The sequence below is a fragment of the Paroedura picta genome, chromosome 17 (assembly GCF_049243985.1).
Source record: "Paroedura picta isolate Pp20150507F chromosome 17, Ppicta_v3.0, whole genome shotgun sequence".
In the NCBI taxonomy this organism is placed as follows: domain Eukaryota; kingdom Metazoa; phylum Chordata; class Lepidosauria; order Squamata; family Gekkonidae; genus Paroedura; species Paroedura picta.
In genome coordinates this window covers 23,990,604-24,015,402 of record NC_135385.1, presented here as the reverse complement: position 1 = coordinate 24,015,402, position 24,799 = coordinate 23,990,604, and the positions used below count along the sequence as shown (strand labels likewise).

General features: G+C 56.7%; 2 protein-coding genes across 2 annotated transcripts; one reads left to right on the top strand and one right to left on the bottom strand.

Annotated features, from left to right (window-relative positions):
• The first annotated feature begins 39 nt into the window (after positions 1–39).
• LOC143827414 (uncharacterized) lies at positions 40–8,243 on the top strand. The gene is made up of 11 exons (XM_077316937.1): positions 40–224; positions 972–1,045; positions 1,651–1,673; positions 2,079–2,178; positions 2,695–2,879; positions 3,132–3,287; positions 3,864–3,997; positions 4,248–4,378; positions 4,797–4,891; positions 5,172–6,246; positions 6,760–8,243. The coding sequence occupies exons 2-11, from the start codon at positions 991–993 to the stop codon at positions 6,846–6,848; spliced, it is 2,043 nt and encodes a 680-aa protein (XP_077173052.1). The 5' UTR covers positions 40–224; positions 972–990; the 3' UTR covers positions 6,849–8,243.
• Positions 7,673–21,706, bottom strand: MSLN (mesothelin). The gene is made up of 12 exons (XM_077316938.1): positions 21,690–21,706; positions 13,297–13,538; positions 12,699–12,767; positions 12,359–12,402; positions 12,047–12,116; positions 11,381–11,571; positions 11,008–11,154; positions 10,032–10,165; positions 9,570–9,700; positions 8,791–8,885; positions 8,335–8,521; positions 7,673–7,868 (listed from the first exon to the last, which is right to left on the bottom strand). Exons 3-12 carry the CDS (start codon positions 12,763–12,765, stop codon positions 7,864–7,866), a joined length of 1,071 nt encoding a protein of 356 aa, XP_077173053.1. The 5' UTR covers positions 12,766–12,767; positions 13,297–13,538; positions 21,690–21,706; the 3' UTR covers positions 7,673–7,863.
• Between the last annotated feature and the right edge of the window lie 3,093 nt (positions 21,707–24,799).

Here is a 24,799-nt window from a genome sequence, read left to right as displayed (position 1 = left end):
CAGTCGGGGTTTTTTTGTGTTTTATTTTAGGGTCGAGGCCCCTCCCTCCTGGGCTGTGGCACCCTGTGAAGCATCTTCGGAAAGGTGACACTTGGATCGTGGCCCCACCCAAGCCCCGGAGGGGTTAGAGCCAGCCAAGCGGGCAGAGACGTGTTCTTTCGGATTACTCCTCTCGGACACCCGTCTGCGGCAGCCAGTGGGCTCCAGCGCTCCGCTTCGTACAGGTAAGTAGTTCTCACCTGGGGACGGATTTACTCGGGGGAAGCACCTTGGAAGATGCAGCATCATTTCCACCCCTCTGGTCTTCCCGGAGTCAAGTTTCTAGCTCTCAGGGAGGACAGAGATGCCGAATGGTTTGCACTTTATTTAAGTCTTCGGGCGTCTGTATCCGCCCTTTCCTCTCGGCTCAGGGGGGTTGATGATGGTGGGCCCGACGTCCCCTCCGAAAACCCATGGTCAAAGAGCAGGCCCCCGGTCTCTCCCCACCGCTGGAAAGATTGCCTGCCGTTCGGTTCCCCTCCCACCATCCTGGCAAGCAGGCTGGCCTTGCAGCATGGCTTAAAGATCTCCAAGGAAAATGGGAAAGACACTAGGGATGCCAGCGTCCAGGGGGGAACTGGGGATGCCCCAGAGATCGGCTCCCCTGCAGAAGAGGGCTGCTTTGGAGGGCGGACCGGCCTTGGTCCCCATTGAGGGCCCCGTCCTCCCTGTTTTCCACTTCCAAATCTCCAGGGGTTTCACAGCCTGTGCCCCCCACGCCCTACCACTGGAGAGGGGCACTTGGCAACCTTCAAAAGGGCCCAGTCTCCAGTTGATGCCAGACAGGCCCCCGGGTGGTGGGAGAGCCCCCAGAAGGCAGACTGGATTTGGGACTGTAGTTTGTGGAATCCGTGGTACGTGGCCCCTCCAGGTGGCCCATGGCCCTCCTTTGGTGCTGGGGCTGAGTGTGCGTCTCCCCTCTCTGTCCCCAGGTGCCACCGCCAGGCCCTCATGCTTCCGGCACGCTCCGCCTCGTTCCTGCTGGCATTTTTCGGCTTTTACCTGGGTGAGTCACTGGGGTTTTTCCACGGAGCTTTGCTCAGAGCCACGACCTCTTGCTTGGAAGAAGAGCCGCCCTCAAAAGACTCCCCGATGCTCCGGAGCCCACATGCCTGCCGTGGGCATGGGCTATGCACAGAATGCTGGTTCCCCCTCGGGGCAGCTCAAGCCAGTTTTCCCGCATGAGTGTCAGTCAGACTTGTGCAAGGAGAGAAATTCATTGTTGACCCAAAACAGTTCCCAGCCGGGGTGGGATCTGAGTTCCTGGACATGTCCCTGTCTCCGTTCCAGAAGCCTGGGGGGCCTTCTGTTTTAGATTTCTGTGACGGGAGGGCTCAGTTGCCAGCTCCAGGGAGGGAAATACCTGCAGATCAGAGGCTGGGGTTTAGGGGGGATAGACTCCCATTTTCTCCAGGAGAACGGATCTCTGATGCCTGTAATCCCAGCCGGTGTCGTGGCTGAGGGAGATCTGAACCCCAGTCCCTCCCCAGCTGCAGAGCTGAGTGGTGTCCTGGAGAACGGATTTCCCAGTTGGGTGCTCCAACCACTGCCTTCTGGCTCTCCGTCCTGCCTGCCTTCCCTTTGACTGATGGTGTCTCTTATTTTTTCCAGGACTCTCCTTGGAAACGGCGTCTGTAAGTTGGTTTCTGTTCCTTCTCACGGCAACTATTTGGGATTTGGGGGGATGCTTCCTGCAGGGCATCTGACGATGCACCCTACCCTACGAGCACGTTCAGTCCCACAGTCAGAACTACCAATTCACAGGGGCTAGTGTGTGTGCGTGTGTGTGGTGGGTGGGTGGGGGGGTTGCACACCTGAAAATGAAGTTTAAGAAACTTCTGGGCATTCCAGACACGGAACTATCTGGCAAGGCTGTTTATTGCAGACTAAAATGTCTGACTGGCATGCTAGTGGGCTGTCCTTCAGTGGTGTCCAATAGCACTATTTTATTCCTATAAGCAGCTTGGTGCTCTGCACTGTTGCATATTTCCACTCTTCCAGCAGCCCCCAACTCCTTTCAACTTCCTTTTCTTGCTCAGGAAGAGGGGATGGTCTTCTTCGGGGACGTGGCGGAGGCCTACGACAGCCGGAGCCCTTCCAAATTGGGTTCCCCAGCCAGGAGGAAACGGGCGACAGAAAGTAAGAGGGGGAAATTATCCACAGATGGGAATGATCCAGCGCTGGCAGCTCAGGAGAATCCAAAAGAGGGAAGGGGACGGGGTCATTATTCCACCTCGCCTGAGTGTGATCCAAAATGTGGGATCCAGGAAATCCAACGTCTGCAGGCAGAATGAGCAAGAGGGTTTTGTGTTTCGCATGGGCTGAAAACTTATCTGTTGAGCTAAGCCTGCAGAAGGGGTGTGTGGGGATATTCACAAATATTCCAGCGGGAGAGAGTTCAGAGGCAGGGGGACCAGAGAACGGAAAGGTGGGTAGAAGAGGGTGCAAGCCAAGGAAATACTGGAGTGGATTTCTCCAGGCCCCACCTGGAGTCTGGTAACCCTACAGAAGTGGTGACTGGGAAATCCTCACAGGGGAGGTCCAGGGGCTTGGCGGAGGGGGTTGGAGAGCCCAAGAGACGGTGCTTGCATCCTGCAGACGTGTCGATTTTTTGTGGGTCGACGGTTCCTCCTCACCCGGGAATTCCTCCGACAGGCTGCCAGTCCGGCCCGATCACGAACAGCACCCTGGAGGACCCCCTCTTCGTTGTCCTGTACGACAGCCTGGAGCAGTTTGACGCCTGCCTGAGCAACGCCGTTTTGGCAGCCCACCTGGCCCCTCTGCTCGGCCAGCCTCTGCCCGACGACTACCTGGCTGTGATCCGAAGGAGGCTGGACGAGGTGAGCAAGTGGGTTATTGGGGGACTGAGGCGAGTTTCGGGCACTCCTTGCGCACAGCCGCCCAGCTGGTTTTGGGGGAAAGGCCCGTGTGTGTGTGTGTGTGTGTGTGTTCCTTCAAAGCGTGCCCAACAACCCCTTCAGCTTCCGAAGGAATCGGGTCTGAAATTCGGACTGGGGGGCAGTCGGTTCCCCGGCCAAAGCAGGCGACTTTTCCTGACCCCTGATATTTTTCTTGACGTGTCTCCGTTTCAGATCTACCCCGGTGGGATCCCCGATGATCAGTTGAAGAGGCTGAGCTACCTGGCTCGCTTGTACAGCCCAGAGGAGATCACAAAGTGGAAAGTTACCTCTGGCGAGACCCTGGCCACGCTGCTGAGCCCGGAGGGCGGGCCCTGGAAACCAGACCAGGTAACCTGGGAAGGGGGTGTCCGAGGTCAGGATGTGCTCTTTCTCTTCCCTCCCACAAGCTCCGATCCGATGGGCGTCCTTCAGTTTGCCATTCACTGTTTAGGATTCTTTGTGCGGGCCTCTTCGGAGTCTTGCTGCAGGCAGCTTCTAATTAAAATAACAGCACAAAACTCCAAGCCGTTAAGAAACAACAACGGAAACGTAAAAACTATCCACAAAAGAGAAGCAGGCCCTTACCCAAGGATGGAAGGAGAATTGCCCTCATTTCAAGTCTGGCTAGAAAGATGTGATTTGGCCTGAAAGGGAGCAGAGCAGGTGCCAGGTGGGGGGCCCTCACGGAAAAGGCCCTGCGTCTGGTTCATGCCCTCCTTCCTCGGACGAGGAGGCCTGAAAGGAGGATCTTAGCAGGTGGGCTGAACAGTTTGGGAAGAAATGGCCCTTTAAGGTCCCTGGTCCCAAAGGAAGGAACCAGCTAATCGAATTTTATTTGCATTGATAAAGGAAGGTCGATTCCGTTCGCCAGCCTGGGACACCCAATGCACACCAGGTTGCGATATTCATCTCTCTTCTTTGCAGCTCAAGCAACTGATTTCGACCTACATGGGCCTGGGGGGGCAGCTCACGGGCCCATTGCTGAGTATCCTGGGGGGCGTCAACCTCTGCCTTCTGGAGGCAGGCCAGTTGGCGCAAATCAGCCCAGAATCCCTCGGGTAAGTCCCTGCTGCCCAACAGGCCTTTCCCGCTCGAAGTGAGCTGACCCACATTGTTCTGCAGGGATCTGTGACGTGGCTGCAGAGGCTGTGTGCAGCCGGGAAGGGGGGGGGGGACACAGGTTTGGCAGCTGCCTGAGATGCTTTCCAAGAGACATTTGTGAGCCAAGAATTGTGCGGTTTCCTGAGGTCGTTGGATTTCCACCATGTCCTCCCCTGATTCTGACCTCCCGTGTTTTGCTTCCGTCAGGCAAGCGGAGAAATTGGACGTTTCTTCTTGCTCCCAAGACAAAAAAGACATCCTGTACGGAAAGGCTCGGGCGGCCTTTGCCAGCCAGGAGGGGACCTCTGCTTATTATCCCTTAATCCAGCCCTATCTCGGTGGGTAGCTGATCACAAAGGATGGGAATCTTCTTCAAGGTCAGAATTCACTGCTCAGGCCGGAAGCTGCCCCCCAGGGTCTTTCCCATCCCCTCCTCCCTGATCCCTTCTCACCGGAGCTGCTGCTGGGAATCGAACCTGGGACCTTCTGCGTGCCAAGCAGCCGTCCTGCCACGGAGCCAGGGCCTTCCCCCCCCCCCATGCCCTTCCACCCACCCCACTGAAAAAGGTGTTTCCAACCAAGCATTTTCCCAGTCAGAAAAGGATCCTTTGGACTGAATGCAGCGAGGGGCATTTCTGGAGCATCTCCGCTCCCCTTCTGGCCTTTAATTCCCTGGAGCTTTAATTCTTCTGACCTTTCGTTCCTCTGCACTTTTCCTGGTAGCCATGCCCCTTCTTCTTCCTCTCTCTGTTTGAGGTGGGGCCCCTGTGGAAGATCTGAGGAGGCTGGCTAGATCTCAGGTGGCCATGGACATCCACACCTTCACGGACTTGAAGCCTGAGGAGTTAAAGGTCAGTGGTCTCAAAGGGCCAGGCACCCTGTTGGTGAACGCATTCTGGGCCCAGCTCTGGTTCACCTCTGGTGAGAAGGGTCAACTAGAAAACGTCCCCTCAAAACAGGAAGGGTCTGTGTGGCTCCTGTGAATGCATTTTTCTTCCTCTTTTAAATTCAGGGATCATGTTCTGTTTTTCTCGTCTGAACCTTTCCGATTTTTCTTGTGTCAGAGCCAACGGGCTCTGTAGACTTTTCTGGAATGGATGTCTCTGAAAAAGACACAAAACTCTGTTGCAGAGGCTGAGTGTGCAGGACGTGACAGATTTGCTCGTGGGACACCTGCCCGGGCTGAGAGATGTCGAAAACCACACTTCGGTGGCCGCGTGGATCAAGAGCCAGCTTCAGTCCGAGCTGGACACGCTGGGGATCGGCCTCCGAGGAGGGAGGATGGGCCCCACGGGCAGCACGGGAGCAGAGGGTCCCCCTGCCGATACCCCACCCATAGTCGTCTCTCCAGCCGGCCCCACCGCGGTCACCGCCGTGTCTCCCGTGAGCACCGCAGCTATCACGGACGCAAGCCCCACCAGGTCCCCCGACACGAGCATGTCCCCGTTGGTTGCTCCCGACTCCTTTACGACTCCCCTCCTCCAAGCCACCCCAGCTGCTGATGCAGCCTCTGCCTCCACCGAGAACGCCCATGCAACTGCCCCTGGGGGGCACTCTGAGGGTGCCGACCCCACCCGTTCGCTAGCGACCTCCGATTTCACAGCAACTTCAGAGGACGCCGTCCACACAGCTGGGGACGCCAGCACAATCCCCACCAGCACCGCCGTGGCTTCTCGTGACGTCACACCCAGCGGCACGATTCTTGACGTCGGCAGAGGTGTGGACACCGCGACCCCCACAGACCCCACCGTGGCCTCCAACCACCCCACGACGGACCGGCTTGTGCTTCCGTCCGTGGCCCCACGCAGCCACACAACTCCCTCTGGCAACACCACGGCGGCCTCCGCCAGTGGCAGAACTGCTCGGACTGTCCCTGTGGCCAGCAGCCCCATCGGCCACATCAACCGCACGTCCGCCACCCCGAATGTGACCACGACTGCGCCTTTTGAGGGGCTGCCGATGCCACCCATCCCCCTGCCAGAAGCCACCCTTCCGGCGTCCCCCAGCACGCCCCCGGCTACGAGCGGTGGGGAGACGCCAGCTGCCTCCAGGAGGACGACTGTGCACAGCTCCTCCAGCCCAGGCCAACCTCGCAGCACCGTCGTTGCAAAGCCTGAGGGGGGGGTCGCTAGCGGAGCGCCTCCGAAAACAAAGCAGCCGTCGCATCCGACACCAAACGGCTACATCAACCTGAAGCCCCTGAATGGTGAGTCGCTGCGGTTGCAGCATCTGGAAACTTTCTCCCAGCTTGGGAGGGATGGTGGCTCAGGGGAAGAGCCTCTGCTTGGCCTGCAGAAGGTCCCCGGTTCAATCCCCGGCAGCATCTCCAGTTAAGGGGCCAGGCAGGAGGGATGGGAGAGACTGGCAGAGGCCTTTGACTTGTGCCGATCCAATCGCACTCCCTTGAAGTGACGTCCCGCTGAATAAGAAAGACCCCTGGTGCCCCGAGGGTGGTCTTTTCAGCTCAGACTGGCCGCTGCTCTCTGCATCTTGGGCAGGGGTCTTTCTCACCCCCTCCTGCCCGGCCCTTTCAAGTGGAGACGCTGCCGGGGATTGAACCGGGGACCTTCAGCTGAGCCCCAGCCCCGCAATTTATGCCACCGCCTCCTAGTCTGCCTTGTAGTGCAGGCACATTCTGCCCTTGGTGTGGGGGGGATCTGAAGCAGCCCAAATCCCTTGCTGATTTGGGCTCATCTTGCTTCCTGTTTCCTCCCTGCAGCCTCCGCAGCTTCCTCCAGCTCTCTCAGCAGCCGTCTCCTGGCTTCTTCCACCATCGTGGGATTCTTTGTCCTCAGGAGACTTTTCTGAGACCCCGTCTCTGGCGCCCCTGGGCTCGGGGGCCTCGTCCTCTCCCCCCCCCCAGAGCAGCCTGCAGAAGAACGACAGACTCCGGCCAGCAAAGCCAGGTCAACCCCAGCCTTGTCCAGACGGCAGGCCGTGTCCCTGTCGGGCCCCTCCCAGCCTGGCGTTCTCCCAGTTTGGTCCACCCAGGCGCGGTGACCCCTTGGATGGGAGCCTTCTGGGGTCCCAGCTCAAAGCACGTGGAATCTTCCTGGGGGAGGAGGGGGGAGATCTCGGCCGAAAGAGATTTCTGAAGCCAAATTGCAGACCCCGGGGGCAGATGGTGTCCTTCGAAACCGCCTTTGACCTTCAGCCCTGAACTTCAGAGGACTGTTGACTTAGTGGGCTAGGAGGGGCAAGGGTCTTTCAAGGCCCTTCATGAGTGGCCCACTGTCCAAATTCCCCGTTTGTGTGCAGTTACAGAATGTGAGCAAGGGTGCATGAATGCAGGCCCCGTGATCTAGATTCTTCCCTAGCAGGACAGCGGCTTTCTGGGGAAATGACCATCCTAAATAAACGTTATAAATAGTTTTGTAGCCCTCTGGCCAGTCGCCCCGTCTGCCTACCTCCTGGGGTTGTCGTGAGGAGGAAAGGGGGAATTGGGGCGCCAGGGAAGTGGTTCTGAGCACAAAGGCGGGATAAAAATATCCCAGGCTTGGCTAGGTTTCCAGCTTTCGCCCTGACCCATGGCGCTGGAAGGAGAAGCCAGGCGGATTTTAAATTTTGGTTGATTCAGATGGGTGGCCGTGTTGGTCTGAAGTAGCAGAACAAAACCAGAGTCCAGGAGCACCTTTAAGACCAACCAAGATTTATTCAAGGCGGGAGCCAGGAGAAACGAGGGGAAGAGAGGCAGGGAGAGGCTGCCGGTAGCCCCGGGTGTCTCTGGAGGTCTTGGCGGAAAGAGAAGGAAGGTCCGTGGGTGGGCCGCAAGCGGGAGAATGCAGACCCACAGTCACCACTCCTCAGGAAGGCTCGCCTCCGGCTAATCTGCAAAATAAATTCACAACAATGAAACGACTGCTGCGTACTCTGCAGAAACGCCATTTATACAACTGGCCTGGTCTCACCTAAAGGAAAGAGACTAAATCGCCGGGCAGCCTTAGGGGACAGAAAGGCACTGGCAGCCACGAAGAGCACTTGACCCGTGTTCGAATCCCCCCACCCCCAGCCACGGAAGCTCCCTGGGTGGCCTTGAGCCCAGCTGCCCACTCTGGGCCTAGCCCACCTAACAGGGTTGTTGTGAGGACAGGACGGAGGGCGGAAGAACAACGCAAACCGCTTTTGGGTCCCAGAGGGGAGAAAAGTGGGGAAATAAATTAAGCACATTAAAATATGTATCATCAAAGGCTTTCACGGCTGGAATCGACAGTTTTTTGTAGGTTTCTTGGGTTGTGGGGCTGCGTTCTGGTAGTTTTTGCTCCTAAGGTAAAAGCAAGCTCTGAGGCTTTCTTACTGTTATTTCTGGGCATGAGATTTATGTACCCTTCCGGTGTCCCTCCTGTTAGCCCGATGTCCAGCTCATCCAGTTCTGACTGCTTCTGCCTGCTGATCCAGTCCTTGACTAGGGGGTTATTCTCCTGGTCTTTTAGTTGCTGCAAGTTCTTCCCCATCAAGTTTGCAATCTCCTTGGGCGCCAGAGTCTGTGGGTAGAGCCAAAGAAGAGAGGTTTCAAGTTTAGGGCGCTGAAGTTTCCCACTGCCAACATTTTAGCACGCTCCAGTACCGAACAAAAGGGGCCAGATGCTTAAAATTATCTTGGCGTATGAAACGCTGAACGTGGGCACTTTTGAAGCCTGAAACAAGCTGTGGATTTTATACTCAAAACCACTCTGACCTTGTATGGTGACCCAATGCATCAATGCTCTTTTGGAGCGTCACCTCTGGTGCAAAGCGGGGCTCCTACACGTACCATTATGGCATCCTTCCTCAGTTCCATGAACGTATCGATGTCCATGTTGACGTTATCTTTGCTGAGGGCCCTCAGATCCTCTCCAGGAGCCCCTCCTGGAAGGAAGGAAGGAGAGAGACAGACATGTGAGCGTTGTCACCCTACCAGAATGGAAATGGTCTAATGCAGCGGTAACCAAGCTATGGCTCTCCAGATGTTTGACCACCCCTGGTCTAATGCGTCCTTCTCATTTCAGAATTTCTCCTTCAATTTCAAGTCTTTACACATGGTCTTGTCAAAGTTTCTCACTCGGGACTTTACCTGCTTGGCAAGTACAAAATATGGTTTCTCGCCATCTTAGCTGTGTGATCTGATCTCACCAAAAGCATTTGGACAGAATTGGAATTGTTGTACCTTGAAGAAAAGGTTTTTCCACATTTCTAATTTTCCTTGCTGGTCAGTTCCTGTTTCTTCAGAGTTTTTCCTCCTGTTAGGCATGTGTTGATATGACACCTGTTTATGTCCGGTATCTCTCTCCGTAGGTTTTTATGCCCGACATAAACCAGTGTAATATCGAATCGGCCACTAGGGGGAGGAAACCACACAGAACAGGAAAAACCCACCAAAGAAACAGGAGCTTACAAGCAAGGCAAATGAGACTATGGAAAAGTCTGCAAGATGCCTGGCTCCTGGGTAGCATGTGAAGAACCATGGCCCATTATTGTAGTTACGAATTGCCCACAGCAGCCCGGCCCTGTTTGGAGAGCAAACTTATTTTTCCAGACGATGCATCTGCTTACCCAGGTACGGCCAGATGAGTCTATAATAGTGGGGAGGGTTGTGTCGGTCCGAGAAAGCCCGCTTGGCCTTTGGATACAGGATATCTTTGGTGGTTTGGTTGCAACGGGACAGATTCAGGGGAGCAGCATCCCTGGCGGAAAAAAGGCAAAGGTGTCTGGCAGATCTGCCCACCATCTCAACTCTCCCCTCCTTGACCTTTTGGCTTCCGGTTGTTGTCCAGGAGAAAGAGGACAAAAGCTGCCCAAAACCTGAGTTGGGCAAAATCCAGATCCATGGCGAGCTGGTCCGGATATCCAGCAGATCCCAGATCTCTACCTTGGTCCTGACAGGTCAGCCAAGAGCAAGATCCTCGGCTCCAGTGGTTTCATGGAAGACCGTGTCAGAATCTTTTGCCCTCCTTTGCTAAACTGAAAAGGGTCTTGGCAGCCAGACAAGGCGGTTCCAGGGATTGATTCACTCACCTGAGGTCGTTTTCGTGAATCTTCTCCAGCTGATCTGGTTCCAGGAGGCAGATGTAGGCGGGGCTGATCAGATTCAGGGCTGTAGCATTCAGGGGACCCCCAGAATCTGTGTACTGACGAATGATTGCAGCGGCCTAGAGAAAATAATAATTTGGAAGCCGGTCAAGCCTGCAGGGGACCGTTCTGTAGGCAGCTCCTGGGTCTCTCTGGGGTCACGAGCTGGCTCCGAGCGGAGGGGAGAGGGCCATTCTGACTTCCATTGTGGGACTTTTGAGGGAACTGCCAACATCTGAACCACCTTTGGGAACACCCTGAAACTTCCTCATAGATGGAGGGGGAAAGCTGGTTCTCCCAGGGGCCGGCTGTTTGCTCTCGGCCTGACTGCAACCGAATGCAGAAGGGGGATTCTTGGAGGATCAGCAGGCGCCAGAGAAATAGGTAGGTGGCACCTATTGGCAGGTGGGGGGGGCAAATATTGAGACCAAGTCCGTTGTGGGAAGTTCCTGGAGATTTGGGGACAGGCGTGGACTTTGGGGAGGGAGATCATCAGGGAACCCACCTCTGGAAACAGCCCTTTCCTCTCCGCAGTCTGGAGATCAATTGTCATTCTGGGAGATCTCCAGAGTCAACCTGGAGGTTGGTAACCAGCCAAGGTAACGTTGCAATACCAAACAGCAAAGCACACAACTTTTGTCTCTTGCCCGAACTCGGGGAGGGCCTCTTTCAAGAGGGGGCTTTTTCTGCATTCTCATTTCCCTCGCTTGGGTGTTGTTTTGTTGCTTTGGGGGGGTTGTTCCCCTCAGGTTTCCCCTCTGTAAGTTTAGGCCCAGCATCTCCCCCAGCAGGTTTAAACTGCAGGTGTTTATGTCGGACAAAGGCCAAATGGACCCCGGAGGGAGCAAAGCACATGCAGAACGGGGGCCGGGGAGGGGAAGAAAATCAAACCGGGGGAAGGTTGAAGGGGCAAAGAGCTTACCAGCGCAGGGGCAGGGTTGCTGGCCAGCAGTGACGCGAGCGTTTCGGGTGAGCTGACATTCCACTTTTTAGCATCCTCTGGACCCATTAGACTCATGAAATCTCCAAGGTCGCGGAGCACTGATTCTGGATACCCATCAGGATACATCTATGGGAACCCACAGGTAAAACAGCATGTTAATGAAAGACATCCCCCTCCCCACGTACCAGCCCGTTTCCTAGGATGGTGGATAAAAGGAAGGAGCCACCCTTAGTGGAGAGAGGGTCCCCAGCGTCCCTTCTGGTTCTCCCCCTGACTCCTGCGGGGCTCTCTGCAACCCCCCCTGATTCCTACAATCTCTCCTGCCCCCCCCCCCCATCAGAGTCTGCCCTACCTTATCCAGCTTTTTCTTTATCACAGACAGCTGCTCATCGGTGAAAGGGTAGGTGGGGAAAACGTGCAGATACTTTAGGAGGGTATCGTCTCCCAGGCAGGCGTCCAGCTCCTCAGGCTCATAGTCCATGGGCATCATGTCATCCTGAGCAACTTCGTCTGTCACTTCTTTGCCAGGGGGGCACGGCACCCCTGCAGGGACCGGGCACAAAAGTCAGCAGTGGCCGGGGGGCTTCTGCCCCTCTCTGCCCTGCGCAGGGCTGGCAGATACGGGGAAATCCCTGGGGATCCTGGAGGAAGGGCTGGGCTGGGACCTCAGCAGGTTAGAAGGCCAGGCACTTGCCTGGACTCATGATCTGAGAAGTGCTGCAATAATAAGGCTTCCCAACCTCCTGGTGGTGGCTGGAGATCTCCTGGGATTGCCGCTGATCTCCAGGCAGGTCCTCCTGGAAGGCAGGCTTGGTGGCATTTACGCCCCATTGACGTCCCTGCCTGCTCCAGGCTCCACCCCACGAAACCTTCAGCTCGGAGGTGGCAACCCTAAACCGGGAGTAGTTACAGAAATGATGCAAAACCACATAATTCCCATGGGTTTTGCAGGGTAGTTTTTTCAGGTTTTGGGCTCTCTGTGGCCTGGAGAAAGGGCTGCCGAGATCCAGGGGTGTACCTGAGGCACGCCGATGCCTGGGGAACTGGAGGCTCTTCACGAAGCCCTTCAGCCGGGACGTCGAGACGCTCTGGAAAAGAAACATCGACGGGTGTCACCCAGGTGGGGAGCTCTCCCGTGTCAAAGGTAGGAGAGCCCTGGGGACCCTGTGGGATTACAGCTCTTCTCCAGACTACAGGGATCTGTTCCCCTGGAGAAAGGGGCACCCCACTTTCCCATCCGGACTTCTTCCAAGGAACTCAGGGGCCTTCAGGGCTCTCGCCTCCCCTGGTCTCTTTTGGCAACCCCCTGTGGGGCAGGAGAGCTCCTCACCTGAACGGGCTCCTCGGACTCAGCCGTGGCGGACGCTGCCCAGCCTGGAAGACAAAGTATTTTCTGTTAGGATTTCAGGAGAGAAGAGCCAGAGGTACGGTTTGGCCCCAAAGGAATGCCCTCTGCCCTGCTCCAAATTTCCCTGCAAGAACACTCCACATTCCTTGGCTTGGCCCTTCCTGGTTCTCAGAGGGACAGAAGGAAGCAAGAAGAGCCCAGCCCTGGACCAGGGGTCCAGCTGGCCCAGCAGCCCACCTCCCACTACTGCGGAGCATCTTCCAAATCTGCAAAACTTTGCTGTAGGCAGATTTGGGGGGCTGCCGTCCATGGCCGTACTCACCAATCAGGAGCAAGCAGCTGAGGATTTTGGAAGACTGGAACATGATCCCAAACGGGCTCCGTCCCATGACTGCCTCCAGGCCCACCAGGAAAAGGAAACAGGACAGAATCAAATTGATTTCCAGAAATAATGTTTTAAAAAGCTCCAGGAACCCCCAACCCAAAGCTGGCAACCCTACCTCCGATCCCCTGCTGAGGGTCAGGGGAGACAACACAAACATCTCAGCTGCCAAATTTAGGGGGAAAGGAAAGGGAAGTCGTGCAGAAAAAAGAAATTCTCCGGAAACCGTGAAATCTGGGAGATTTCTCCGAGAAATCTCTCAGCATTCGCTTCTTGAAAGCTTCATGCTAGTGACCGGTTATTAAGAAAACCAGAAAACAAAACCTGAAAGCCCCTCCCTGCCACCAGCCCTGTCTGTCGTTTAGGTGCCCTGGGACACTGGCTCTTTCCCACGCCCGGGTCGGTCGAAAGAAGTCCTGCGCAGAGCATCTATCGCACGGCAGCCGTGGCTTTGTTTTTCTGGCCGAAGGAGTCTTTTGCACTTTAAAGATTCGCAGATTAATTTCGGCACAAGCCGCCCTGGGCTGGATTTACCTACCCGTCGGAGGAAGGAAGCAGCCGAGGACGAGAAGCAAGCCGGGTTGGTCCCAGGGGTGGCACAGAAGAGCCTCCGTCACTCTCGCTCCCCTCCTGGCGTGTGGGGCTGGAGGCTCAGCCGGGCGGTGTGCCTTTTCACGGCCGTGGGCAGGGTGTGGCCCTCCTGGATCTACAGGACAGGTGTCAAGCTCCTGGCCACACCTAGGGCTGGCGAGGAGGGTTTCAACAATGCTGGTGGCACTTCTGTTAAGACGCAGATGAGAAAAGCCAAACTGGGCGGGACGGAGGGATTTGGGGTGACGTCTCTCGAGTACATTCCTGCCGTGAGCTTCTCCCAAAGGACCTACGCTGGTCCCCCTCCCTTTAACTGGCACAACACCCCTGTGAGGCTGGCTATGCCTTTTTCTCCCTCCCCCCAATGTGCCACCCCCTGCAATTCCAGAGGCTCCCCAGGCCCCACCTGGAGGCTGGCACCCCTATGAACCCTGGAGAGGGCTTGCGGGCATGAGAGCGGGGTGTGCTCCCGGGGTCACTGGGAGGTGAGCGGCTGACTCATGCCCCACCCTGCCCGTTCAGAACAGGCTGGCCCTCTCCAGACCCGTCAGGTTTCACACTCAGCGCCTCGTCCCTTGCCAGGCAGACCAGCGTCCTTGTGAAACGGGGCCGTGACTCAGCCCCAGGGCACACGGCGATCCCCGAGCAACACCCAGACGGCCACCCCAGTTGCGGTGACTTCCCCAAAGCGGAGCTAAGCTGCCGCGGGAACAATGGCAAGGAAACACAAGTGGGGCACTCCTTGGCGTGGACTCGCCAGGCTTGGCGCTAGCTTCCAAAAACGCTCCCAGCAGGGACGGCAGGGGCAGGGGCTGCCTGCAGGACGCATTTCACACCCAGTTGTGTAGATTGTTAATTGTGAGTCGCTAGTTATAGACGAAGGCCTCTTCCCCCAGGATTGCCAACTCAAATATTTACGTATTTCATTTGTTTACTTCACTTAAATCCCCCTTTTCTTCCTTGGCCCAGACCCAAAATGGCGTGTGTGGTTCTCCTCTCTGCCATTTCCCCCTCACAACACCCCTGTGAGGTGGGCTTGGCTGAGAACGTGTGACGGGCCGAAGGTCTCCCAGATTGTCATCTCTAACTGCTCTGCCACTCTGGCCTGCAAAATCCTGCCTGGGGTGGAAAAGGCAGAGGAAGAAGCCCTCTTCTCCCTTGGAATTAGTTCCATGAAATTAATTAGAAGTAGGCTTAGAACAGGTCGAAGGGGGTCCTTCTTCCCCCAGAGAGTCGTTCACACGTGGGATTCCCTGCCGCAGGAAGCGCGGGGGGCTTTAAGAGGGGATTGGATGGGCATCTGGAGCTCAAGGGGCTCTGAGCCACAAGGTATAGGTGGAACGGTATGTCTGGGGCAGGCATGCTCTGCTTTTTTGGGGGCCACAGTGGGAGGGCTTCTGGGGTCCTGGCCCTGCTGGAGGACCTCATGATGTCCCCTGGGTTTGGGCCCCTGTGGGACACAGAGTGTTGGGCTGGAGGGGCCACTGGCCTGACCCCCCAGGGCTTCTCTTCTGTTCTTGTGTCTGGGGCAGGGATGCTCTGTCTTTTGGGGCCTGCAGGGGGTCACGGTGGCTGTTTTCTACACGGATTCCTGAGGTCCTGTAATAGAGGGCGGTCCTCCCTGGAGGTTGGCACCCTCAAGGTTTTCAAAGCCACCGCTGGGTGGCCTCTTGCTAGGAGTGCTCTCATTCCCACGTCCTGAGCCGGGGTTGGACTAGATGGCTTTGAAGGTCCCTTCCCCCTGCAGGACTCTAAAAAGACCAGAGAGGAACTCAGCCGCTCTTCTCTGTCATTTCGCCAGCCGGATGACTTAGGGGAACTCTGACACGGCAGCTTGTGTAACCTCTCGCCCCTGCAGATTGGAAAGAGTCAAAGCTGCCATCTCAAACACGCCTGTGTCAATCTTTCTTTGTTGCTCTTCAGCGCCACAGGCGTGTCGGGACACGGACATGGCCTGGGAGAGACTCCTCGACTGAGCCGGAAGCGAGCCCGGTGAGTGAATGCCCCTTCTTCTCGGTTTTCGAGAGCTTCTTTCTCCAGGCAGCCCACAAACAGGACAAAAGGCCAACAGGTTGGGACAAAACCAAGCTCGGGAGACAATGAGACCTAAGCCCCAAAAGCTCCTTTGAATCCTCCCTGCTAAGCCAGTCGAATCTCCTTGAAGTGCCTGGTAGAGCCAGTTTGGACTAGTGGTTTGACCCCCCACTCCTCCTGCTGGGTGACCTTGGGCTTGTCACAGACCTGATAGGGCTGTTCTCACAGAGCAGTAATGTCAGAGGGTGCCTCACAGGGTGCCTGTTGTGGGGAGAGGGAGGGAAGGTAATTGGAAGCCACTTGGAGACTCCTTTGTGCATAGAAAAAGCGGCATATAAGAACCAGCTCTTCTTCTTCTTCTTCTTCTTCTTCTTCTTCTTCTTCTTCTTCTTCTTCTTCTTCTTCTTCTTCTTCTTCTTCTTCTTCTTCTTCTTCTTCTTCTTCTTCTTCTTCTTCTTCCCCCCCTTTCCTGCTCTCCCCAGGTTCACCCCCCAAAATTACCAGGTGTTTCCTGGCCTAGAGCTGGCAGCCTTGTTGTGAAGGATTCTCTGCCCCCCCCTGGAAAAGCTGTTTTTCTTTAGCACGGATTAAATTCAGGTCCGCTCAGGATGTTGCGTTCCGTGTTCCAAGAGAGCCCCAGAAGAGTCACGGAGGGATTCCGATGAAACCTTTCCTGTGTTGGAGGAACAGGCTAATTCACAAAACATTCCCTAGAGGAGGAGGCTATTCTGGGAAGTGCTATTTTTACACACGTATTCGTGCTGTGTTTAATCGAGGCTGGCAACTGATTTAATTTCTCTTCCCTTCCCAAAATCGTTTTCAGTAACACCTCTGGAAGCCCAAAATATCCCCCGCCCGGAAGCGCCAACCTGTATGTGCGTGCCGCGTCTTACCACCGGAAGGCACCAGGGCCTTGGAGGAGCCATGACGCCTCGCCACCGTGACCATGCCCGTGCCACCACCCGCAGCCCTCTGGAAGCGCCGTGACGCCAGCTGGGGAAGTGCCACGCCTCTGCACAACTCCTGACACCAAGGTGACGCTTCTTGGCTAGAATGCTATTGGCTGGGTTGGGCAGTGGGCATTGGGAGCCATCTTGGTGTCTGTTTTTTGTGGATGTGAAATGTGATGCCCCTGAGCGGGTAAGGAAGGGGGCAGTGATACCTTTTGGCAGCTGATACCTTTTAGAATGCCCCTTTGAGAGTTGTATCTGGTTCTATATTAAATTTTTGGATTTTAAAAGAAGGATAGATGGACTCACGTTCTAGCTGGGCCCAAAAGCTCCTCCCCTGCCCCAGATGTTGTCAGCCTTGGAGGGGCTCCTGGACTCTGGCTCTTTTCTCCTGCCGCCCTACCTGCGAGGCGGGCTGATGCAGCAGAAAGGAGCGCGCCGTCCTGCTCACACAACAGGGCCCTGCTCACTCTCCAGGGGTTTAAAGCCAAGTGCGGAACTGGTCAAGCAAGTGACAGCCAAGATGTCTTGTTGATAAAGGTGATGTTCGCAAGAGAAAGTTTGCCATACAAATTGATTTGCGCAGTTTGGATACGGCTTGACATTTAGGGTGCTGTCCAGGAGATGGCGCTCTGCTAAAGCGAATGGGATTTTGCTTCTTCTCTGCCTGCTGCTTCTGGGTGGTTTGTTTCTCTGTGGCCGTCTTTGGAGGGTAGCTGCTGAGAGCCCTGCTCTCCCCGTTAGCCTCAGACAATGCGATGCTTGTATGAAGTCACTTGGGGGGGCTGGTGTTACTCAGGGAGGGAGAGCCTCTGCTTGGCGTGCAGAAGTCCCCCGGTTCAATCCCCGGCATCTGAAAGCTTGTACAGGTGACGGGAAAGACCTCTGCCTGGGACCCTGGTCCTTGATGGGCCAATGGTCTGAGTCACTACAAGGCAGCCGTGTTTGTGTTTTTAAGGGGGTGGAGGGGTTGGCTCAGGGGCAGAGCGCACGCAAAAGGTCTCAGGTTCAATCCCCGGCATCTCTCTTTGAAAGAACAAGGTAAGAGATGCGAAAGACCTCTGTCACGTGTGCTTTTCTCCTCTGGTTTACCCTCACAGCAACCCTGCAAGGTGGGTTAGGCTGGGTGTGACTGGTGGGGATTCAACCCATTCGTCCATCCAAGCAGACAATGCCAGTTTGGAAAGGCTTGGCTTGCCAACCTCCAGCCGGGGCCTGGAGATGTGGAATTTCAGTTTCTAGACGGCCGAGAGGGAAAGGCTGCTTTGAAGAGGATTCTTCCCCTCCCATCCTCAAACCCCCAAATCGGCAGAGATTCCCAACCTCGGTGTTGGAGCCACTACATATTACGGAATACCCTTCCGTCTTCCTTACGCTTGGCTCCAAACGGGAGAGCCAGTGCTGTGACCTTTGGCCGATCCCCCTTTGTGAAAGCTGCATTTCCTCCGCTGGATCCTGACGCCACCCCTGCCTTTGAGAGCAGGGCGTTGGGTGAGCATTTCCGCCAGCGATTGTGATTTGCCGGCAGGTCGGCTTCTCGCCCCCAGATGTGGGTGCGATTGTGTCTTCTGTTGTTCTCGGATGTTTTTCCTCCCCCCTCCCAAGTGTGCATCGCCCTGTCGCATCTTCTTTGCGTAACTCCTTGGGCACGCTCGCAGAAGACACATTAAATAAAGGGAAAAGGCATTAAGCCCCCTCGTTGGCCGGCCAGCCAAAGGGGCACGCACCATGCCAAGGGAACGGATCCGGGCAGGCCTCGTTTGGTTTCCTTTGGCACAGAATCCGGCCCTCGTGGCTTCAGAGCGCCAAGTCTTCTGTGAGGCAGGGTCGAGAAGGGCTCGCAAGAGATAACTTTGGGACGCTGCGGCTTTGCCAACTCAGAGCCGTTCCCAGCAGCCTTCTCAGGCCCCCTTTGGCGGCTCCGGCTGGGCCTTTCCTTGGGAATAAACCATTCCTCGATTTCCTCGTGTCACCGCCGAACTCGGCCTGTGCCAGGCTGGATTATCGACAAGTCGCGGCAATTCCGGGGCCGAGGCCGTCCTGCTGAGTGACGGCTCTTCTTTCAGAGACTCGACGGAGCACCTGGAGATTTGGCTGGCGGATGAGGTGCAGAGTGACGAGAGAGACTTTGATCTCTTCCACAGGTGCAGCGAGCACGGGAGGAGGAGGAGGAGGGGCCGGGAGAAGGAGTTCTGCCCCCACCCCCCTGCCAAGAGGAGCGCCTCTGGTACCTCTGCTGGCTGGCACAAAAGGAAACACAGCGAGTGCATCCAGCATGGCTGGTTTACACCGTGGAGGGTACCCCCTGCGTTTCTGCATGAGTCCCTGCTCTGAGGCGGTGAGTCATGCAGAGGCCTTACGGATAGCCTCCAGCACTTGCCCCACCAGGTCCGTCTGCATGCAGAGAGGATGGAGAAACCAAGAATGTCTGATGCAGTGGGAGGGGGAAGTATTGGAAGAAAGCGAGACCAGAACGCTGCATCATGCAGAGATACCGCTAGGAGTATCTTTTCTGGGCAAGGATGCCGTGTCCGTCATGGACCCAGATTCTCCCCTGATGCCACCCTGGAGGAATCCAGCCAGGGGTCACCCCGGGGCTACTCCAAGGCAGGAAACGGATGCTTATTGCCGATCACAGGAGAAACGGGCCCCCCGGCCCCCGGCCTAATTCAATTGCCGTCCTGCCTCTCCCTTTAATTAACTGTGCTGACGCCAAATCTCTTTGACTGGGCTAAGCAAAAAAGAGATTCTGATTCAGACAGACTGATGGTGGTCGTATTAGGAAGATGAGGCTTTAATGGTGGAGGGGGGGGGACCGGAAAGGAAGTGGGGGACGCAGCAGGCAAAGGCAGGCCGGCCTCCTCCAGCTGGTGAACTCCTGGCAGAGGGGCCTGCTCACCTCCCGGGGTTGCCAGGTGAGGGCAGAGATCTTCTGCAATGACAACAGAACGGGAGGGGGAAGCTACTTGGTGGGATTGTCCCCTGCAGAGTCCCCCCCCGCCCAAACTCCACCTCCCAAATCTCCCCAGGTCTTTCCTGACCCAGAGCTGGCAACACTTGATCCAGAAAGGGGGTCCACGCTCCTCCCTGCTGGTCACCGAATCTCCTCCCCCCCCCCTTGCAGCTGCCTCCAGAGACCCTTTGACCTCATTTTGCCCCAGCGATAGAGTCGGCGTCTCCCCCTCCAGTTGGCATCCAGCCTTCCTTGCTCTGCTCTCTGCATTGCTTTGTGTCGGAGACGCGTTCGGGAAGCCGGCCTGGACACGACTCGTGGCATTTCCGCCTGCCCACCCGTGGCCTGAGCCGGAGACTCTCCCCGCCGGGCCGAGGAGCCGCAAAGGGCTTTGGGGGCGGGAGGGTGTCTCGGAAACATCTGGGCCCGTGAAACATCTGCCCCGAGGCTAGCTGGACACCGGGATCCCTGGCGTCCCTCTTTCCTGGCAGGAGGGACGTGAACGAGGGCAGCGACGGCGGAGGGCTTCACCCTGGGAAAGCTTCCTCACCGGCTGGCTTCTATCCGCGTGAGCCATGCCAGCGTGACTTTCTGGACCACCGTGAAGGAGGCTTCCACAGAAGGCCCTTTGTGCAGGCACGGGGGCCGGGCGGCGGCTTTGGCCTCTGTGGTCTGGGTTCGGATCCCAGGCGTCTGTGATGATCGAGAGATTTGAACTCGGGCCAGCCGTGAACGACCTCACAAGGCAGCCCGGCGGGGCTGGTTCTTCCTGCGTTCCCCAGCAGTGAGTGCCTCATGCCCATCCCTCTCGGGGTCAGGCAGGATTTATTGTTGTCCGCCGTGACCGTACAGCCCACCCGCGCTCATTGGGTGCCCTTCAGTGCTAGTCTTTTGGGAGAGGGACGCCGATTCCTCTTTGTCCGCTCCCTGCACTGCATGCCCAATTTTATGAACCTCTCTCGTGTCCCCCCCTCTCATGTCCTCTCTTGTCTAAACCGAAAGGTTCCGGGTGCCTCAGCCTTTCCTCCTGGGGAAGGGACCCCAGTCCCTCGGTCATCTTGGCCTACTCCCCTGGACTTTCCCCAGCTCTGCCCTGTCCTCCTGGAGAGTTGGGGTTTGGGTTCACCCTGGCTGGGATGTATTTTTAATAGGGTTTTAAATGTGTCGAATTCCTGCAAAATATCATGATTCTCCCGCCTCCCTCGGTATAAGGGGGAATAAATCCGTCTTTCCATCTAAATCCGCCTCCCTGCGCTCACACCTGTCAAAGGGGGAGGGGGGAGCCCAAGAACATCTGGATGAAATTAAAGTCTTTGCTTGCCTCCTAATAACTTCATCTATCTTGATTCCGAGCGAGAACGCACACGACCCCCCTCTGCCCCCCCCTCCAAACAACCCGTGCGCCAAAAGGGAGCGGACAGCCCATCCGTCGCTCAAAGTTCTGCTTAATCGGAGAAAAATCCACCTTGAGTGCACACCGGGCGTGTTTTCGTCCCAAGGTGCGTGTTAATTAGGGAGGCAGCGAGTTGCGAGGCTCACCTGCCCGTCTCGGCCTGGAGGGGGAAAATGTTTCGCCCCAGGAAAAATGCAAAATCGTGGCTCCCCCCCCCCCCCTCTATCTTCCATGGGCTGGCTTTCCCAAGCACTCGCAGATGAGGTGTTTGCTAATCAGTCATCATACTTTTTAAAACCTCTTTGCCAAATAGCCTGTTGGGGGGTTCCCAGGCGGGTCCTCGGCCTTTCTCCCGGGGAGTCCAGCCGGAGGGCACCTAGTAAGCGGATACAGGTGACAAAAACGGGACATTTGGGACGCAAATGCATGAGGGTTTTCGAAGTCTGGAAGGAGGACAGTCTTCACACGACCGTTCAGCCGCCCAGAAATGAAACAAACAGAGTCCTGCTTGCAATGAACTCTCCCTGGTGGCACAGGCCACAGACCCTCCGCATGTCCCAGTGGAAGCTTGTGAACCTCTTCTGCACCGTGTGGCCCTATTAGCTGTGCAGGGAAGCCCTCTCCAACCGTCGGTTTCCCAGCGTCTGTGGAAGGCCGGGAGAGAGGCGGAGAAGTCTGCTTCCCAAGAGCCTTGGACCCGGGTCAAATAGCCTGTGTGGGAAACGCCTCAGAGCCCCGGGCGAGATCTCAGGGCAACCCGCAGCCTCACCAGGGCACATTTAAATAGATCCATCTGGCTCACAGCTCCAGGACAGCTTGCATTTAGCGCACAGATAAGTGTCAAGGAGCGGGGATTCAAACCCGGCTCCCCAGATTTGAAACCACGACACCCTGTTCGTTCCGCTCTCCCTTCGGGCCTTCCCGCCTGAGAGCTCTGTCTCTGCTCTGAGGAAGGGGGCTTCGGCCCCCAAAGGCTCCTCCCCGTTGCTCGTCCTCGCTGTTGGTCTGACCTGACCTGGATCTTGGAAGCTCAGCATGGCTGGCCTGGTGAGGCCTGGGCTGGGAGACCCCCAAGGGGCAAAAACACCCCTCAACGCCCCCTGCCTCGGAAGTGCCACGGCTGGCCAGAGGTCCCGACACGACCCACCGCCCTGGAGTTATTCTCGGAGCTTCTGCGTTTCCACAGGTCTGTTCCGACTTGATGTGCCCCCAAGACTTGGGAGATTCTGTGGAGTCGGGGAGGGCAGGAAAGGACCCCCCCCCTCCCGAAACGCTCTTTTAAGTGGTCTGCTTCCCTGTTGAAATTCGTGATTTGTTGCTTGTAAAAGCACCCTGGTTAAATGCGGTTTAGCCTCCCGGCTTCCAGCCTTATCATGTTCCATCTTGCAAGGAAGGCGCAGTTCCCCTGGCTCTTTTTTGAAAAACACAGCAGGGGAAACTTCAAAGCCAACCGCTCTCGCCTGGCGCAGCGCTCAAACCAGGCCCAGGCTGAGCCCTCGACGCCTGCATGGCACCAGCGGCCCTGCAGGTCTCTCCGGGGGGGGGGGGGGGAGAGGGATCGCCCTGCCCCGAACGGCCCCCCCAACCACGGCTGTGTCGTGCAGCGGAGATTAATCTTGCGTGGTCTCGATGCCTGGCCAATCGGACGGTGGTAAGCGTCTCCCTTCCAAGTGTGACTCGGGGCAAGCAGCTGGGGGCTGGGGGGCTCATCTGGAGGGCCTTTGGGGCGGGGGGCTGGGTGAAGTGCCAGCCCATGAAGTGGCAGAGTCCAGCCCGCCCCATATTCCAGGAAAGGGTGGCCCTCCTGGCCTGATGATGGCTCCTGGGGTTGGAACAAGAATGGAGGAATCGGTATGGTCAGATTTTTCTACCCCGCTTTTCACTGCCCGAAGGAGTCTCCAAGCGGCTTGCAATCGCCTTCCCTTCCTCCCCCCACAGCAGACGCCCTGTGAGGCAGGTGAGTCTGAGAGAGTTCTGCGAGAACAGCACTATCAGGACTGTGACAGGCCCAAGGTCACCCCAGCTGGCTGCGTGTGGAGGAGCGGGGAATCAAACCAGATTAGAAGCTGCCACTGTTCTCCACTACGCCACACTGACACCGACTGAAATAGCTGCAGGTAATTCTGCAAAATGTCCGATATTATCACGGAGTTGCGGGTTGTGATGTGAGGACAGGAGACACCCTGTTTATCGGTGAACTCTGCCATCTCCAGGGATGTACCGTTACCTCCTACGGGGACTGCATCCTGTGCTCTGCACACTCTACGGATGTTTCTGTGCTTAGCTAGGAAACCCGCTTTTACAGAAGGCCAGTCTGGCACATGCAGGGCCCCCCCCCCCCCGCCCTCCTCCCAACCAGGCCTCTGGACAGCACGGTGCTTTCCCAGTCCACGGAGGTCTCCTCCCCTCGCAAACGGCCGAGCAGCCCCACGTCCGCCTCACTCGGAGCGTAGCCAGGCTGGAATGTTTCTGATCTCCCCTCCTGGCATCGAGCATCATTTGGAATTGCACTTAATTAAAAAACATCCCTCGGTAACTGGCAGCAATTAAAATGTAATACTGGCGGACGCACCCCCCTCCCTCCCCCCTCCCCATACTGGAACGGGGGCAATAGTCGAGCCACGTCCGTCCCTTCCCCCGACTGGCACGGCCGGATGCTTCCGAGACGGGGGAGCCGGGAGGGGTTTGGTGGGTGGGTTGTGTGTCTTTTGGGCAGGCGGCCATGGAGCGAGAGGGAGAGCACGACACCCACCCCCTTGGGACCGAATCTGCACAGACAAAGTGCCTGTTGGCGTTCCCGCTCGCGTCCCTGGAATTGGGCCTTCTCACGACAAGACAGTCGGCTGGCTCCTTCCTGTGCAGAATTCGTCCTGCTGAGGTGGGGGAGGGACGGGGGACGGGGGTCCTTTCTCCCTGGGGAGTGCCAGACCCAAATTTTGAAGCAGCAAGCTCTCCGTTCCAAAAAAAGCAATGGAAAATGAGAATTTGTAACCATTTCCCAGGCAGGATTTTGCCATTTCCTCACAAGATGACTCACGGTGCAGAGGGATGCCAACCTCCAGATGGGGCCTGGGGATTCCCGGAACTACCCCTCATTGCCAGAATGCAGAGATCAGTTCCCCTGGAGAAAAGGGCTTGGGGTGGTGGGAATCTACGGCACCCTCCCCTACGGAGGTCCCTGTTCTCATGAGGCTCCATCCCCAGATCTCCAGGAGTTCGCTAACCTGGCAACCCCAACCACGCAGTCCTACACAGACTTGCACCCTTCTGGGCTTAGAGAGCTGGCGCTCCTTCTAGGACTGTGTTATCGACCTCGTCTCTCTGCTGCTCCAGCTTGAGCAGACTTTCCCCTTCCTGCCCTGGCACCGGGCCCCAAACTGTTTTGATCCCTTGGTTGTTACAACATGTCTGCGGGTTAATCGTTTCCCTTTGTTCTATCCCTTGATTGTTCTGGGGTTGAGCGGCGTGCTTCAAGCAGGAGCCTTTCCAAGGCGAATTCCAGAACGGGGCCGAGCGCCGTTGGCCTGATCGGGTTTCTGTTTGTTCTGCTAAGGTGCGTTCTGCTCCCTTCCCGAGGTGGCATCCAGATCCCTTGTGCACGGTGCGTTCCCCGCGTGCAGCAGGAAAGCACCCCTCCGAAAGAATCCAGGAGGAACGCTGCCTCCGGTCACATCCCGGTTTCTCCCTCCTGATGCTTTTGGATCAGTCCCCATCCTTTCGGAGCCTGGAGGCAGCTGTGAGGTTCAGGCACAGTGTGGGGGATGCCAACCCCCAGGTCACAAGAGGAAAGGGAATGGCCACACGGTAGTGAAACTTGTGAAAATCCAGGTGGAGGGGGAGCATGGACGGAGGACCTCTCTTGACCCCTCAGTCATTGCGGTCAGAACTGGCCCACAACTTTGGGGCCCGGGACCTGCCAGAGGGCTTTGAAACAGGCACGGACCTTGCTTCTCTTTCCCTGGTGAATCCATAGTAGGAGGCAGCGGATTGTGAATTTCCTACATCCTGTTTTGGATTCCTTGCACTGAGCAGGGGGTTGGACGCCATGGGGCTGGAGGTCCCTTCCAACTCTATGATTCTGTGACAACCACGTCACGGGGTAGAGGGTGGCATTTGGTCA

Coding starts and splice junctions, on each gene's coding strand:
- MSLN (XM_077316938.1), bottom strand. CDS start 12,765: ATGGGACGGAGCCCGTTTGGGATCATGTTCCAGTCTTCCAAAATCCTC. Junction 12,403..12,698: donor CAGCTGCTTGCTCCTGATTG/GTGAGTACGGCC, acceptor TTTGTCTTCCAG/GCTGGGCAGCGTCCGCCACG. Junction 11,572..12,046: donor CAGGCATCGGCGTGCCTCAG/GTACACCCCTGG, acceptor CGGTCCCTGCAG/GGGTGCCGTGCCCCCCTGGC.
- LOC143827414 (XM_077316937.1), top strand. CDS start 991: ATGCTTCCGGCACGCTCCGCCTCGTTCCTGCTGGCATTTTTCGGCTTT. Junction 3,998..4,247: donor ATCAGCCCAGAATCCCTCGG/GTAAGTCCCTGC, acceptor TGCTTCCGTCAG/GCAAGCGGAGAAATTGGACG. Junction 4,379..4,796: donor CTTAATCCAGCCCTATCTCG/GTGGGTAGCTGA, acceptor TCTCTGTTTGAG/GTGGGGCCCCTGTGGAAGAT.